General features: G+C 42.6%; 1 protein-coding gene across 4 annotated transcripts in view; it reads right to left on the bottom strand.

Moving 5' to 3' along the window:
- Positions 1-1,118: 1,118 nt before the first annotated feature.
- The window catches only part of LOC116940873 (mitogen-activated protein kinase kinase kinase 2-like), a 36,256-nt gene continuing 18,928 nt past the window's right edge, over positions 1,119-18,446 (bottom strand). For all 4 annotated transcript variants that reach the window (XM_032951179.2, XM_032951178.2, XM_032951177.2 and 1 more), the window contains 8 exons: positions 18,311-18,378; positions 17,964-18,056; positions 15,898-16,107; positions 14,906-15,054; positions 14,042-14,173; positions 9,440-9,569; positions 7,488-7,665; positions 1,119-6,248 (listed from right to left, as the gene is read on the bottom strand). In XM_032951179.2, coding sequence (XP_032807070.1) covers positions 6,023-6,248; positions 7,488-7,665; positions 9,440-9,569; positions 14,042-14,173; positions 14,906-15,054; positions 15,898-16,107; positions 17,964-18,056; positions 18,311-18,378 — 1,186 coding nt within the window. In that variant the 3' untranslated portion in view covers positions 1,119-6,022. The remainder of the gene's footprint in view (positions 6,249-7,487; positions 7,666-9,439; positions 9,570-14,041; positions 14,174-14,905; positions 15,055-15,897; positions 16,108-17,963; positions 18,057-18,310; positions 18,379-18,446) is intronic.

The following is an 18,446-nucleotide window of genomic DNA, read 5'->3' as shown; positions in this document are numbered from 1 at the left end:
CAACTCATTACTAATCATAACCATTACCTGATTACCAATCGATTATATAATTACAATACCCCCCCCTCCACCTCAAATCACTGCACCTGAATGAGTTAAATGACGTCACCCTGCTGCTCTATTTAAGACCGGGAGCAAGTGAGGGCTTTACCATTCTGGCGAATTGCCCGATGATGCTGGATGTAATTACCAGCGAAACGTCGTACTCAAAACTGTAAATATTGTGGATTCACTCTTCAACACACGGGTGGGCTAAAGTATAGAACTATTTGTCTTTTGTCAACGTGACACTTTTTTGCCCATTGTCCGTGTCGGGTGGTGGAGGGTTACGACACATTTATAAATAATGCGATCTTTGTGAAGTAATTCCAGCTCCGGATTCTCATCCTTCGAGCAAGGTTCCACAAAGCAGGAGAGCGAACTCCATTGAACATACCTTTTAAGATAATTTCATTTGGAGAGAAACATTCTCGCCAGGGTGGCATAAACGCATGTGAACCAGTGCTTACGAAGAAAGTTAAAGTAGACCAACGCAGACTTAGTAAACTCCCAAAAGTTCCTGGGCTTTGAGGCAACCAAAAGTTGGAGGCCCGGCAAGTCTGTTCATGAATCCATCTTATGTGAACCTTTGAGCGTAATCCCCTCGTATGTGTGAATTTTATCTGAGAAATTTGGTTTTATCCAACGTGCAAAACACTGGTTAAATAGACGATGGACCGAACATCCCGATTTAAGATATTCATTAAAAATTATTGTTACACGAGGCTTTTCTGAATAAATATAATTCAAAGTCTTGGAGCCAGCGAGCTTCCTACTGTTTCGGTTCAAAACATGGTTAAAGTTACTTAAACAGGATATGCAGGATTCACTAAATACTCAACCGGACAAAATGCATTTATGTTTCTCTCTCGAAATTATGAAAACAATGTCCGTACACGATGACCTTCTGGGTAACCGCCACCTTTTGAATGAGCCCTGATTTAAAAAAATCACTTTCAAGAACATTTTGTATTGAGGACGTAGCTTGCAAATTAAACCGGGAACGTTCGCAACCATGTGCTCATTGCATAATGGGATTTGCGACCACAAAGCATGTTAAGAATTCATCAGGAATAAACTTTCCATAAAGGCCGTCCTGCCAGAATTTTTATTAACACTTGGCTTCAAACATCCGGGATAAACCTGCTGACGCATCGTTTCAACAATGACTCGCATGTAATGCAGTTGGCTGCATAGGTTAATGTCAAATGCAGAACCGAAATTTTTTTTCTCCCCAAGACAAGAAAGTATGCAACAGAAACATACCCCCAAATGTGTCATAGATACACTATTTTGATATAACAGAAACATCAATATGCGCGCCTTAGCAAAATCTACTTACAGAGGAAGATATGCAAGTTATATATAAAAAAACAGTGCATTGTGGATTTGGGAGCCCTCTGCTACAGATAACATTTGATTCAATGGTCAAACGATTTCCAATTCAGTGGACATGCCGAGTATCCATAGCCAAGTAGACGAGACTGAATGCCTTATGACAGTTTAAGTTGGCAAGTCGTTGCTGTGTAGCTGTGGGCATGTGGCACATGGGCTAGGGAGCAATACAGATCTGGTTGGCATGGGCTTTAAAGATGAATTGTACCAATACAATTGACCCATCCCTCACCCCACCAATCGCACAGTGTGTTTCACTGGCACGAACATTTGTTGCAAGCAGTGACCCAGTGTGTCACTGGTCCGTAATTGTCTCGTTAGAGTACCATGTGCTCCATTTCAGCTCCAACTGTTCATTTAAGAAAAATACTCCACTCCCCTTTGTCACTTTAGCCATATTTTGTCATTGACCAGTTGCTGTGAGCACATGTTGTACGGACAGTTTATTTTTAGTATTGTGAATTGGATATTCCGAAGTCACCACCACCCGGTACCTCTCACAGGACACACACAAACTCCCAACTAAAATCTCTCCCATGCCCTGTACCAAGGCATCACAAAGGTTATCTGCGAGCCTCAGAAATGTCCACTGAATCTTAAAACAATATGCACAATGCTAAAATGTATTTCCCGAAGCTCACTTTATAGACAGACAATAAACGTTGAAAAATTAAACATCGGGGTGTAAAAACGGTGCACAGTGAATGAAGACTTTTGAATAAATCATATTTAGCATCAACTTCCAAACCCACCACCAACTGCTCAGCTGGTTAATAAGGTTTTGCTTGCTTATATCCCCTATTGATAGAATTGTATCCCAAGATTTTTTTCTACAAGGCTGCTCATCAAGTGCTGCAGTGCAATCCTATTCAGAAATGCGAAATTAACTCCCGGTGCAACAATTAAAATTTACAATGTGGTGTCCTATAAATTTTGATTTAAAGCTTTCGTGACTGCAGTAATTCATATTCTTAGTTCTTTCGGTAAAGTCACGTTGAAGGGAAACAACGAAATAATGAAATATATATAAAACAATAAAAATTCTCACGACGTTTCGACCATAACACAAACGGTCGTCTTCAGGTGTGTTGGTTTGCATACAAAAAAAATGTATGCAACGTGACTTTACCGAAAGAACTAAGAATATGGTGTCCTATAGTTTAGAATCTTTTTTTTTCTCCTGCTTCGGCAGCTCTCTCGCTATATTTTTTCACCTGATGATGATTGCTTGTGTTGCGATCGAAACGTCGTAATATTATTTTTTTATCTACGTGGCTTTACCGAAAGACCCAAAGAATATAATTTATAATCTGTTTTAATACTTACAATACCAAGGGGTTGATTCATTATATATATTTTTAAGTCTATAAAATATATTACATTTTTTAAAATCCAGTCTCATATAAACACACGCATTTGCGGGCACACAAACATGGTTTGAGTAGAGCGTGGCTCAATGAGTATTCCTCTATTGAGCCACGACTGCGCCGAAAGGACAAAGCTCCTTCTATAGAGATGGGAAGAGCCAACCCTAAACACAACATAGCCGAGCTACTGACTGCACTGCAGGCATAATGATCAATTTAGCATCATAAATACAATGGTATACAAATAAAGCCCAGATCACCAGATAAACAACACGTGGGCACCTTTAAGGAGGCACTGTCACGAGAGGAAATGTGCAGTTGACACCTGCTTGTGATTCATCAGGTTACAATGCAATTAACGTTTCTTGCAGCCACGGTTGGAATGTAAGGCAAGGCTGCAGCAGAAGGCACTGTTTACCTGCCATATCACCCTTTCCCTATCCCACCTGTAGGGATAACAAAAACAATACACACATAAAATGTAAAGAACGGAAGGGCTGAAGTGCGTTTAAAAAAAACTCAGCTCAAAATTTCAATTCTTTATCTTTGGAAGGAATTAGCATTATTCTAACTTAAAAATGCAGACGAGAGATAAAAATTATCAGTCAAGTTATGGGGAAATGTTTAGCCCCAGGTGAACACTAAATTGCAGACAGCCTTAGTCAATGAATGCAAATAACTGCATACAGTTTAATGTTTTCCTTTCAGAGCACTGTATATGAAAAGAAATGAACATAATGCATTGCAACATGGTCGTACCACAAACATCACTCTGTACCTTGTGCTAAGGAGAGAGCACGTTCCAAGGTTTGTTTTAATTGTGCTTGAAGTTATTTAAATGGATTCCACCTTTGCTATGCGAGAGGCTGTCCTCGGAGCACTGCATGCAGATTGGATGCATCAAGAGAAAAATAATGAGAATATGCCTGCAGAAATGAAACATCATCACTCGGTACATCCAGGGCTTCAGTGCAAGTCAAATTTTAACAGAAGGAAATTACAAAACTCAAGTAAATGTATGTGGCACACTTGGTTGTGTACAGCACTCAAGAGATGAAGCTATGGCAAGAATGCAAAAAATTGTTCTGGGTGCTAGCTGGCAACAATGACAATATATGAATATTGCGACAATATATGAATATTGTCATTGTGTAGGAATATTGTCATTGTTCATATATTGGATGAATTTCACAGACAACCTGGATACAAATGCATACTGACCTCGTTCAAAGGTATCTGCCACTCAATAACTTGGTCCCTCATTATTTTTTTAAAAAATGCTTAATTCACCTGAAGCCCCATTTGCACATCACGTTTTGCTCTTATACCGATGTTGCATAACCTTCAATAAATGCAAAGCAACACTTTCATTTTGATGTTGACCAATACCGAAAACCTTTTCATGATCACGCCATTTGGCTTTGAGAGTTCGAAAAGCGGTAATGATCTTATCCGTTAGAACGTTCCTCAGCAAAAATAAATGTTTGATGGGCAAGGCACCGGCCTTGACTGCAGATAAGATTTTTTTTAAATAACCAGCCTCAGACAGAGCACTGAGTTAAAGGTCAGCGGGGCACATTGTACAAGACCAGAAATAACCAGGTCACGTTTGATCACATATACACAAAAAAATTACAACACGAGACGTTTGCACACAAGCTATCTGCATGCCCTGCAATTGGTTTATCCATCGGTGGTGCCAAGCGACACTTCACCGCCTGGTGAAGAGTTCAATCGGCTTGCTACAGCATCAAATGTTTCTTGAGTTTTCATTCCAATACTCCACGATACCAAACGCCACTTATGCGGTTCGCCAACATCCCACGGCTGCCTCCCTTGTTGTTTATACTCCCAGTGCGAGCTGCAGAAGCTTTTGTCCTTAACCTTAACTTACACAACACTTCCTAAGACAGTATAAAATAGCTTTTGAAATAAAGTGCCACAATTGGTACATATACGAAATGTATATAAGAATTGCAGCACGTATAAGCCATCCTTGGTTTGCATGCAAACCTGTAGAAGAAAAAGTAACACAAATGTATATTTTGAGTTCAAGCACTGCTTGTTTTGGTAATTAAATATTCTTGTACAAGTGGTCTCAATTATATTCTGTACCAAAAAATGCCTCCAGCATCTTATTTAATGTAAAAACAGAAATTTACAATAAAAAAGCCAACTTTTTTTAATTACCCTATTACAAAAAGGATATCAAATTAATCATTAGCAGCAAAAAAAACGTCAATTATCTTTATTTAAATAGTACAGGCCTTTTTGAAAGTGCACAAGAAATACCGGTAGCATTTGGGGTGGCACTGCTGTCCCCAGCCCTGGCAGAGTGCTGTCGAGTTGTGGCCAATTATATTTGTGCCAGCTGTTCCAGAAAACTGATACAGCAACCGCAGGAACATACGCAATGGACAACAGATCCACTGGCCGGCTTCGTAATTAAATCAAGTTTCAATCAAGTAGCAGTAAACGGGACTTGTGGCTATATGGTAGGGCACTTGACAGTATTTTTCTATGGCTTGAAAGGCCATGTATATTACATCACACTTAAGAAAACAGACTATTTGACAAACAGCGCCACCTACGTAGAGGCTGCGTGACAATAGCTGGCAATCGACTAGGTTTAGAAACGTGACGGCTTACCATGTTGTTTGAGTTGGACAATCAAATACCACATGAATCACATTGCGCAGTTTTGCAACTGCACCCGATTTTTCAAACCCCGCTGAAGACATTCCATAGAAAACTGACACAAAATGTTCAACATGTACTGCATTGTGGACTAACAATTTAAATCCAGCACATCTTAGGAGGTGGCTGTCTTCTTAATGGTGATAAACTTTGGCAGATCCAAAACACAGTACACATTTCTGATGATTACTTCCATTGAAGGAAAACTCAGCTTAAATTTACGCTTGCAATGTAGACCTTGGCTTACAAAGAGGATCGTAGCGCATTTTTTAAAAAAAACGTCTTTCCGGGATGAGTCAAAAAAGAATCCAATTAACAAGTCAGCTGGATTTTTCAGCCCAAGCAGCCCCTTGAAGAGCTGATGATGATGTTCAATATGGTTGTGGGTGCACATGTTGACACCGTAGGCGAGTTCCTTTCAGGCTGAAGTCATTTTGAGGACTCGATGAACCGGCAATGCCTGCTGCTGCTGCTGCTGCTACTGTCCCAGCGCCCGTCGTCACACAGCTTAACCACCACCCCGCTTAGTGGACGTGGACGAATGGATGTCGCAAAAGATCCTCTGCTGACGGACGAAGTTTGGCCTCGACGAAGATGCGGCGAAGAAGATCACGCGCATGCTCCGATGCGTGCAGGGGCAGCCGAGGGTCTGTGGGCTGAGTGGCGATCTTGAATATGGCAGCCATGGCCTCGAACTCTGCCCACGGTGGCTTCTCCGTCAGCATCTCCACCACGGTACAGCCTACGCTCCTGCCACGTGCACGAAATCAAAGGAGCCACCACATCGTCAATGAACAAGAGCGTGTCGAGAGTTCTGAGCTGGAGCTGCGACCAATCCTGGTTACAAATTTAAACTCCTACCCCAACTAAATATAAAACCAGACTCGGCATTGACAATTCCCTTGGTTACCAAAAAAAATTATTTGTTTTCATTTAATTTTCACATTCACCTATGCATAAAAGCAGAAATATTTGTTGTTACAGGATACAGTATCGACTTGAAGGCCTGCCATATACTTCAGTGTCACGGGTTCTCTACTTGGAGATAGTAAATGTTAGGGCTGTAATTAATGTGACTTTTTTATTCAATTAATTATTTCGATTAGGGACAGTAATTTGGTTCAAGAATGTTTTTCTATTTTGGTGAATGTAGCACATCTAAGTGACAGCAGGGGTCACCGGAACTACTAGCATTCAAAATTTACAAATTACCGCAAATTACACACACACACACAATTCGATGCACGTGTTGAGGTGCAAATGACGACTCGAAGGCAGATCTTCGTGTAAGGGCTTACGCCGGTTATTTATTAAGGGTCAAAGTAACTCTTCCCCAGGGTTAGGGGTTCTGCACGAGGTCCTTCACCCGGACCTTCACTCTGTCTGTCCCTTAGCTCGGCTAGCTCCCGGGCTCTCTCCTCTGAGTCGGATCGGGGGATTAGCCAACACTGACCGACCGAGGAGAGCAGCCACTCCAATTGCTGCCGCCGGCTTCTCTCAAGACTCCTCGAGCCCTACTCCTGGTTAACTCTTCCACCGTTCACCTTCCCGGGCTCCCAGTGACCCCACTTTCGTCACGGGGTCCCCCCTTAAGTACCTCGAAGAGACATGACGTCACTTTCCATGATGCCATCGCACCGGAAGGTGCGCCTGACGTAACATCCCCGTACTACTCCTCTACACGCGTATTGGCAGTATAAGAACCAGGTAAGGCCCACTGAGCTGTACAGCTCTAAATTAGAAGCTACCTGGTCACAAATGATAGCTCGACTAAGTGGCGTATCACGTAGAAGTGTATAGCAGCCAAATACTATAAACGCACGTTTCTAAATGTGGAGGAAAAATCCACCCGACCACAGGGAGAACACGCAAACTCCAAATATACAGCAGGCATCAGGGTCGGGATCGAACGCACGACCTCCTATATACCGGGCGAGGTAATTAACATCTCGTGCCTTACGCACGCAAGCGCTCACGGGCGCGCCTCACCAGATGTCTGCCTTGCGGCCGTAGCCCTCGCCATTGATGACCTCAGGGCTCATCCAGTAGGGCGTCCCCGTGACTGAGCGCATTGCCGTGCCCTGCGAGCAGATCGTCTGCAGTCGCTTGCTCGCGCCGAAGTCTCCCAGCTTCACGTTGCCCGTAGAGTCGCGCAGGATGTTGGCACCTGCACGGATCAGGACACACGTGCGCACACGTGAGCATGAGGGGACGCGAGCACTCCCGTAGGCGGCTCCTCTACGTGCAAAGAGCTCGCCGATAATATTCTCCCTCTCAGCGTGCACACGATACGATGTGCTAAATTCACCAACTGGTGAAAAATATATATATACGCTCCAGTTTATTCCTTTGTAATGAATAGTGCTTGAAAACTGTTTCGAGTGCTGGATGTGAAAATGTATAATGAAGCGCAAAGACAGCTTCCACGCAAAGTACAATTTATACGGCGCTCTGTTGCCCCCTGGTGTTCCATTTAAGAAAACTGCAGGCATTTACATTGAGAGAGATGAGGGCGGACGACCCTCATGGTGCATGTGCTGAACAGCATTACAACCTTGAAGGGAAATGTTTCAAAGGTGAATGGGAACTGAATGATTCTTCAAGTATTACTACTAGTACTACCATGTACTTGTTACTTTGACTTACATCCTGAGAGCTCCAACGGCTTGCATTCGGTGTCCAGACTCTTATTTCACTCCTTATTACCAGACCCACGAAGCCAATAATGGTTCATTAATCCGAGGGAAGCCATCGGCAGTCAGAGATTTGAGTATAAAACCAAGGCAAAAGTGCACTAGGGCCCATGAAAAATCCACCATGAGCTGCACATGACATGTTATGATCAAGCAGCAGACCAGATAAGTGACAGACACAAATGGTAAAAGTTCATTCAGCCCATTCTAATCGGTGTTAATTTGTCAGTTTTTTTTTAATTCCTCAGCCATATAGTCTAGTCGACGAAGATCTATGGCGTTTTAGTCCCTTACTTTTGTCGACTAAAGCAGTTAAAAATGTAGTCTCCTCTTAACTTAATTTATGGCACTGACCTTGGAATTGTCAATTTTAAAGTCCAGATAATTTAATGTGTGCAACTATTAGAGTTCATTTTTCACTTATTTCTTTCATTAGCTCAAGCATACTTTCACTGTGCAATGTATCACAGAGTGCACTTTATTCTCATCAACTGATTAACTTCCGCTTCAAATTCATATCTCTTAAGTGTATATCATTATACTCTTCCTCATCCTAATTCATGATAGGCATGGCATTAGCTTCAGACAATATCGAAACCAATCATTGTGATAAATGCAAAGTTTAATCTACTTGTTATACTGGGGTAGAAAAGAAGGCATAATGAAGCTAGTTAGGTTTCGGAAAATAGACTGTACTTTCTTATTTGAAGAAAAAAATAACACCTCTTAAGCTTGAACTTACAAGGATTTCATGAACATCCATACTCCATAAGCCAATAATATTCTTGGATGTAAAAATACACAGACATTGACCACTCTGGTATGAAAAAAATTGTCACTCGAATATTAAGTGCATTTAATTTATACTTTATATGCTACCTGTCTCCTTCATTTAGATTGTATAATTTTTGTCTCGTCGTAGTCAGTCTTTGGCAGTCATTATCACGTTTGACGATTATCAACCACTCAGTCAGTGTTGACCAAACTTAAAATAACGCTTTGTTAATAAATAATTTCGTCATTAATTTAGGCCAAATATGAGCACTGATGCAACATAGGAAAGTCATTCCCATTTACAGATTCGACACATGGCATGGAACCAAACGAAAGGCACTGCATGTGATAAAGACGCCACAGTGCCACCCCTGGCAGTCCCACCATCCATCAAAACCTAATTTTAGAGCCTTTAACGCAAGACCGAGGAGGGCTCCCAATATAAATGCTTGAAAATGCACAACCCTTACTCACCCTTAATGTCACGATGAACAATCATGTTGCCGTGCAAGAAAGAGACACCCTCCAGGATCTGCCGCGTGTACTTGCGCGTCACGTTCTCCGTCAGTGCCCCGTACGCACGCAGCTGGTCCTTGATGGAACCCTGCACAGAGGTGAAATAAATTTTTGTAATGCTAATATCAATTGCTGTAAAAAAATGTACCATTTGTTTGTAACGCACGACCATTTGTCAAAAGGTTTAGAATATAAAGGGGACACTAAACAGGTACTGTGCATTGTCTTGCATGGGAAAAATGTACAGAGTGCATCTAGTAGATTTTTTTTTACAAAGCCAATGGAAAGCTTCACTTGAGCTGCTAAAACAAAAAAAAACAAATATATGTCATGCCATAACATACTCCATTCATATAATGTGAACATGTGGACTTCAGCAAACTATATCCATAAGTGCATTTAAAAAGCTCAGCCCAGCAACCACAACATAACAGTGATGTTAAATAACAAATTCCATCTTCAAATAACAAACAACAATTGTACAAAAACAAGTGTGCCGTGAATATTAACGTTCACGATTAATTTCAGAATACATGTCATTAACAAGAAGCACAGCATGTTCTTAGCTCTTTCGGTAAAGTCACGTTGAAGGGAAACAATAAAATAATAAAATATATATAAAACAATAAAACAAATTCTCACGACGTTTCGACCATAACACAAACGATGACGACTTTAGCGAAAGAGCTAAGAATATGAATGACTGCAGTCACGAAAGCTTTAAATCAAAATTTAAGCACAGCATGCTTCCCAATCAATGTGAACACTTGGGTAAAGGTGCAGCATTGCTCCACATGGCCTTCATACTTCGCATACTTCCCGACTGCAGCCTGGCCCATTTCCACAGCGCGAACAGAAAATGGACACGACCACGGCCGCTTTTTTCTTTTTGCGTGGCACGAAATATTACCGACGCGCGCAGCAGCTACTCACGCATCTGCTCTCAGGCACTCTGGCCGGCTGTGTCTGAGGAAACCCCCTTTTTGTTTCCCGAGAGACTTGAAAATCGCTCCCACGCCCACGTCAGATGTTCGGCTTCTACTCGTTCCAGAACGCGTCCTTCCGAGCCGCAATAACAAACCGCAGACTTTAGAAGCAGTCTGAGTTTTAAAAAAAAAAAAATTCTTTTTAACCCTCAAAGTTATGGCTGTCAGTCAAAAACAGGAGGAACAACAGGAAACCAAAGGCCTCCACAGCCAAGACCCACTGCCAGCATTCCTGACTCCATTAAACAATGTGCTGACACGTGCAACCACAGTGGAACAAAAAACAGCTCAATCTGTGATGTGCAGATCCCCCATATAAAGTACAATGGCCCGTAAACGTTTTCCTCATCATCAACTGCATATAAACTATAAAAATTAGCTATTTTTATTTTACTAATTACGGCCCACTGAGCTATAAAACTATTTTCAGAAGCAACCTGGCCACAAACGATAGCTCCACAAAGTGGCTTACAGTGAGGGAAAAAAGTATTTGATCCCCTGCTAATTTTGTACGTTTGCCCACTGACAAAGAAATGATCAGTCTATAATTTTAATGGTAGGTTTATTTGAACAGTGAAAGACAGAATAACAACATGAAAATCCGGAAAAAACACATGTCAAAAATGTTATAAATTGATTTGCATTTTAATGAGGGAAATAAGTATTTGACCCCCTCTCAATCAGAAAGATTTCTGGCTCCCAGGTGTCTTTTATACAGGTAACGAGCTGAGACTAGGTGTCTTTTATACAGGTAACGAGCTGAGACTAGGAGCACTCTTAAAGGGAGTGCTCCTAATCTCAGCTCGTTACCTGTATAAAAGACACCTGTCCACAGAAGCAATCAATCAATCAGATTCCAAACTCTCCACCATGGCCAAGACCAAAGAGCTCTCCAAGTATGTCAGGGACAAGATTGTAGACCTACACAAGGCTGGAATGGGCTACAAGACCATTGCCAAGCAGCTTGGTGAGAAGGTGACAACAGTTGGTGCGATTATTCGCAAATGGAAGAAACACAAACAAACTGTCAATCTCCCTTGGTCTGGGGCTCCATGCAAGATCTCACCTCGTGGAGTTGCAATGATCATGAGAACGGTGAGGAATCAGCCCAGAACTACACGGGAGGATCTTGTCAATGATCTCAAGGCAGCTGGGACCATAGTCACCAAGAAAACAATTGGTAACATACTACGCCGTGAAGGACTGAAATCCTGCAGCGCCCGCAAGGTCCCCCTGCTCAAGAAAGCACATATACATGCCCGTCTGAAGTTTGAAAATGAACATCTGAATGATTCAGAGGACAACTGGGTGAAAGTGTTGTGGTCAGATGAGACCAAAATGAAGCTCTTTGGCATCAACTCAACTCGCCGTGTTTGGAGGAGGAGGAATGCTGCCTATGACCCCAAGAACACCATCCCCACCGTCAAACATGGAGGTGGAAACATTATGCTTTGGGGGTGTTTTTCTGCTAAGGGGACAGGACAACTTCACCGCATCAAAGGGACGATGGACAGGGCCATGTACCGTCAAATCTTGGGTGAGAACCTCCTTCCCTGAGCCAGGGCATTGAAAATGGGTCGTGGATGGGTATTCCAGCATGACAATGACCCAAAACACACGGCCAAGGCAACAAAGTAGTGGCTCAAGAAGAAGCACATTAAGGTCCGTCTTGGAGTGGCCTAGCCAGTCTCCAGACCTTAATCCCATAGAAAATCTGTGGAGGGAGCTAAAGGTTCGAGTTGCCAAACATCAGCCTCGGAACTTTAATAACTTGAAGAAGATCTGCAAAGAGGAGTGGGATAAAATCCCTCCTGAGATGTGTGCAAACCTGGTGGCCAACTACAAGAAACGTCTGACCTCTGTGATTGCCAACAAGGGTTTTGCCACCAAGTACTAAGTCATGTTTTGCAGAGGGGTCAAATACTTATTTCCCTCATTAAAATGCAAATCAATTGATAACATTTTGGACATGCGTTTTTCTGGATTTATTGTTGTTATTCTGTCTTTCACTGTTCAAATAAACCTACCATTAAAATTATAGACTGATCATTTCTTTGTCAGTGGGCAAACGTACAAAATCAGCAGGGGATCAAATACTTTTTTCCCTCACTGTAACATGTGGAAATTTAGAGCAGCCAACTACTCTAATCACATGTTTTTGAATGTGAAAAAAAACAGAGGACCAAGATAAAAAGCCACACAATCACAGGTGGAACATGCAAACTCCAAATATACCGCAGGACGGCAAAAGAGTCTGGGATAGAACTCACGAACTCCTGTATAACAGGCAAGGTAGTTAACATCTCGCCACCGTGATGCCCTCTCGTCACCGTGGCGCCCATTAAGAGCACCAGAGAATAAATGACTCCTTAAAAAAAGGAGAGTAATTAAATATGTAGCTATGCAAAAAAGAAATATATTAATGTATGGGTGTTGACACACAGAGCTATTAGGTTTTATTTGCACCTTGCACCCTGACCATGTGGCAACGTTTCATACATTCCTCGTTTTGATTAAGCTTAGCCAGAACAAACCCATAGCCTCAGAAGGTTCACACAGATTGCAGCTTTTTGTGCAAGTAGTTAAATGTATAAACCCTGAAGAGAAACTTTATAAATAATCCTTATTTATTAATGGTAACAATGACACTTCAAAATAAATGAAGACACACATATACCTTATATTTAATATTTGAAGTTCGGTATACAATTACTGCCAGAGCCAAAATGTGATTTTTGGCTTAGGAGTAATTAATTTTCTCAAATGGTCTTAGGTATCTATATATTAAAAACTATTTATAAGCTGAGTAAAATCCAAGAAACACAAAACTGTGCAAGTTCAGAAATTGGCATGGATTAAGGAGTGTTCACCATAAATTTGTTCTCGCAGCATTGAATAACTATGTATTAAACACTGTCAAAGACTCACAGAGCCAAGAATATCAACTAGATGCACACCGGGAGCTTCTGAGGCTGTCATCACAAGAATCTCATCCTTCCTGCATGATATTCCATCTCCCTAAACCTACAGCTGCCAAAAGGGAATTCTCCCACAAAACAAACCATTCATGTCAACCATCCAACACCACCCAGTCGAAGTAGTGCATACCTGCTAACTACAGTATTCCCTCATTATTCGCGAGGGATACATTCCAGAGTTGCTCGTGAATAGCACATTGCGTGGTTAATATTGATATTACCTTAAATACATAAGCATTCTCTCTCATCACTTAATCTCATCACTTTATCTCTCATCACTCTATATCTCATTACTTGCTTTCTCTCTCTCTCTCGCTCTCAATACAGCCGTGTAGAGTTCCAGATGCGATTCACGGATAGCCAAAATCGCAGATAGCAAGTCCGTGAATAACAAGGGAATACTGTAGTACTCTGATAAGCAGGGAGTTGGTGGATATATCTGTGAAACTCACAAACTTGCCGGGCAGCAAGATGGCCAGAAGATGACAGCGAGTTAATTATTCCATTTGTATGGACCCACGTGGTATTTATATGGCTGCTCCACTTTGCAATAGAGGGCCTGAGAATGAGAGGGGCTAGGATTCGCCAGGACATACCCCAGGCATGTACTCCATGAAGATGGACAGCGTCTTTTGCTGGGGGTCACGGAGGCAGCCAAAGTACTGAACGATACGCTCGTGCTGCAAGTTCTTTAGCAGCTGGATCTCGCACTCCAGCGCATTCACCTCCTGCCATACATACACAAACACAAAGGACAAAGATCCCCCTTATAGCTTTAACAGACTATCGGGGCAAGTGCTGTTAGCGAGTACCTATGGAGGCCGGCACAGCACACTAGGGGGTGGGTGGGTGGCCAGCACCACGCCCGGCCGCCTTTGTTTTTCCCCCATTGGCGATGTTTTTATACACCGCACCAGATACTCATTTGAGGCTGAGTAGACCTAGGGGAGGCCCAGGACCGGTTCAGATATTCGCCTCACCAGTGTTGGGCGTGAGCGGGAATTGAACTCGGGTTGCCGGGTTCGTAGTACAGTGTGGTAACCGCTATACCACCGCTCCCCACAAAACATATGCATACACAAAGACGCAATAGTTGATTAAGAAACACAAGCTTGCATATCTATCAGAAACACTTATTTTAAACTAGTAATTAAAACTGAAAATCACACGCTGATATTTTTTAAGTTTATTTCACCTGGCAGCATTTTAAATTTGTAATTATACGACTTTAACTAAAGTAGAATTTGCATGTAATTACTTTAGAATTAAAAGTAGAATTTCGTGTCGTATGTACGTTTTACGATAACTAAAAGGTTGTCGCTGACATGAACTGAATTACTTTTTAGAAAGTAATTTCATTACACGGCACATTTCCAGAGAAACATTTGTATCTTAGACTCTTGCCAAAAACCCACAATCTCTCAAACATGTCCACAGGCCCCAGTGAGATCGGACCCCACCTTGCTGGTCTCCACGCTGCCGGGGTCGAACTGCACCTGCTTGACGGCGAGCTCGCGCCCGGTGTCCGCGTCGTAGCACAGATACACGCGCCCGAACGCGCCCTGCCCCAGCAGCTTGCCCCGCTGCCAGTTAGTGGGGGCACGGGGCGCTGCAGGCACACAGAACGGGAGCAAACGGTAACCGTCGCACGATTAGCTTCAACTAAAACTATTTTTTATTTTACCCCGTAAGTAAGGCCCACTGAGGTTAGTAGCGCTTTTTCAGAAGGGACCTGGCAATAAAAAAAATGATAGCTCAAAGAAGTGGCTTATCACGTGGAAATTTACTGCAGCCAAATACTCTCAACGCATTTTTCTAAATGTGGAGTAAAACCCACGCAACTGCGGGGAGAACAAGCCAAACTCCAAATATACAGGCATCAGGGTCGGGATCGAACCCACGACCACCTGTATAGCGGGCGAGGTATTTAACATCTCGCCACCGTGGCACTTAACCATGCTTGCATTCCTGAACGCTGTTTAATGCTAGAATTACTTAATGGTTATTGACGATTAAAGCGTTTTATGTAATTCTATTACGTGTAAAAAAAAAGCAAGCCGTGATGTATTTAATTTCCACTTAATGAGGCTATGTTACAGCGCAGAGAATTGAAAAATATCGGCATGACTGTGGTAAAGAGTGTACCCTAGAATAAAAAAATGACCTGCGAACAATTCGATGAAATGTGCTTCTGCGGGCCATTCTCTAACACACCGCTCTGTGCAAGTTCCGTACAGACAGTCTTATCGCATGGCATGATGCCCATAGCACAAGATGAGCAAAACTGGTAAAAAAAAAGACTGTGGGCTTCATTTAAATCCATTCGGCATTGGTTTTTACTCCGAGTTCACATTACTATGAGCGGCACCGCGGCTTCGTCATGAAAAAATGATGCCAGGAGGATAGACGTAAGAAGTTGACGGGGCACGAGCGAGCTAAAGCTGGACCTCACATCGAGAGGGTGGGCTGACGTCGGCGTTCTCCGCTAGCTCCCCCCCTACGCCTCCGGCGAGTCGCCGCGCCCGTCCCTCATCTGGCTCGGGAGTGAAGATGCCGCTGCTGCCGCTGCTCGTGCTCAGCGAGACGTCCGTGGGGCTGCAGCCGAACGGCGAGAGCAGCCAGCTGTTCTGGGGGCAGCGCACTCGTGGGAATGTCTTGCGGCCTGAAAATAAATGCACGCAATGACAATTTTCAGTGTCTGTTGTTGAACAGAGTCCAATGAAATGTATTATCTCTTGTGCAAGGACTATAAAAGTACTGTAATTATCCATAACAGGTGTTTTTTGTGTTAGATTGCGTAACTATATAAATGTGTCGTTAAACCCGCCACCACCCGACACAGCCAATTAGTAAGGTTTGTCACGTAAACAGAACATGCCAATTCGTTACGAGTACAGCACACCGGTGTGTTACAAAGAAAATCCACAACATTTGCAATCTCAGATTTCTCGGTATTTTTTTGTAACGCTGCTAGCTCGGCTGGTTTTGCCATCACAAATAAGTAAGGCACGATCACCACTCGAGAATAAAAAGATACACCTATCGATTATAATACTACGTTATTGTACTGTACACAAGGAAAATATCCCCCCTGCACAGCCTTAACAGACTCTATTGGCAAGTGCCGTTGTTGAGCATCTATCAAAGCAGGTATAGCACACGAGGGGGTGGGTGGCCAACACCACGCCCGGCCGCTTTTTTTCTCCCGATTGTAAATATTGTGGTTTTGCTCTCCAACACACCGGTGTGGTGTACTTGTAACGAATTGGCATGTTGTGTTTACGTGACCTTACTAATTGGCTGTGTCGGGTCTTATGGATATTGGTCGTGAAAGCCTACATGTTATACTGTAATTATGTAGACTATGAATAGAAAAATTAACAGGCAATACACTGTTGGATAAAGGCCTTCCAATGTCGTATTCGTCATGGGGGTTGTTTGAATATTCTTCACCACGCTTGTCAGTATGGGTTGGTAAAGGGGAGGGGGGCGAAGGAAACCAGGTATGGTTTACATCACTCGCCCCAATGGTTAGCTGTGTCCGGGAATTGAACCCTGGTTATTGGGTTAATAGTTGTCCTTCCCCCACACATCCGATTAGAAAAATTGGCTACATACGGTGCAAAATAAGTTCAACATACATACAGTGTAGAGCATGAAACTCTCGTGACAACATTCCCCAAATAGACTATTATGTTTATTATTAATAACCAGGTGTGGTGGCACATACCTGTGATCCCACATTATGGTGGCAAGGGTTGAATGGATCATGCAGGTGTATGCAACTTAAAAAAACTGCTGGGTTATGAAATGGCCAAATATGCCAGTCCGTATGACTCTTTGAGCTATATCCCTCGATGAGTAGGGTTGATCAAGCACTCTGTTTTCTTGCTATATGCAAACAGTCCTTAAAATGGAATCAGCCAAATTATACAAAAGTAGAACTCTCTTGAATAATTCCATTCGTGTTCTTAATGGATAAAGGATAAGCATGAATATATAAATGAGATTCTAATACGAGTGCACATATACAGCTCTTTTGTCAATATACTAATGGCTGAAGGCCTCTTCACCACCAGGGCTGGTTAGTGCGGGTTGTTAAAGGCTATTATTTGGGTCTTTCGGGAAAGTCACGTATAAGGTTAAAAGAAAATAACAAAAAACTACGACGTTTCGATTGCAACACGACCGCTTGTGTTGCGATCGAAAAGTCGTAGTTTTTGGTTATTTTCTTTGAAACTATCTACGCGACTTTACCGAAAGACCCAAAGAAAAGGAATTCATACAGTCACGAAAGCTTTAAGTCAAGTTTTTAAAGACTATGAGTATAGACTTGGCAGCATATAAATATAGTACAATGGATGTTGCTGCAATGCCTCCGATCGCCCGCAACGTCTAATATGATAATAAATTACACCAAATTACAAATACCTAATTATTGCAGAATAAATATCTCAAAAACAGCTGGCAAGAACATAGAAGAGACATTTTGATCACCGGGCATGGAAGCCGCCTCACCTTCATTGCAGTCGTGACGCTGGAATGTGGAGTTGACTCGCCTTGGGTAGGTCCCCCCTTTTCCCACTCGTTCAAAGTACGGGAGTTCATATTCTGCAAGATCAGGAGGCACCCGCGAAAACGGAATATAAGACACTAAAAAATGAGAGTGGAATTACTTCCAGCCCCACAGCTAGGAACTGGAGGCAGCATTGCCTTCCCCGAATGCCTACATTAGGTGTGCTCGTTTCATCTACCCTTTGACCACACTGCGTAAAAAGGGCATGTGGGCCGACGAGGACGCGCACAGAGCAACACTGTGACACTGACCATGCACAATCAATGACGGTGTAAATAACGCAACTGACCTGAGAATTCTTGGTGGTTGTCAGGGTAGCTCTTGGTACGAGGGATCCAGCCTTTGTGGTGAGAATCACTTTGAAAACATGAGCAAACAAAACTCTTTTGTCAATATTAGACATTCAATTTCAATATGCTTTGCAT

The sequence above is a fragment of the Petromyzon marinus genome, chromosome 10 (genome assembly GCF_048934315.1).
Source record: "Petromyzon marinus isolate PM22_M1 ecotype Great Lakes invasive population chromosome 10, UKy_Petmar_22M1.pri1.0, whole genome shotgun sequence".
NCBI classification, from domain to species: Eukaryota; Metazoa; Chordata; class Hyperoartia; order Petromyzontiformes; family Petromyzontidae; genus Petromyzon; species Petromyzon marinus.
This window is presented reverse-complemented; position numbering and strand designations above follow the sequence as displayed.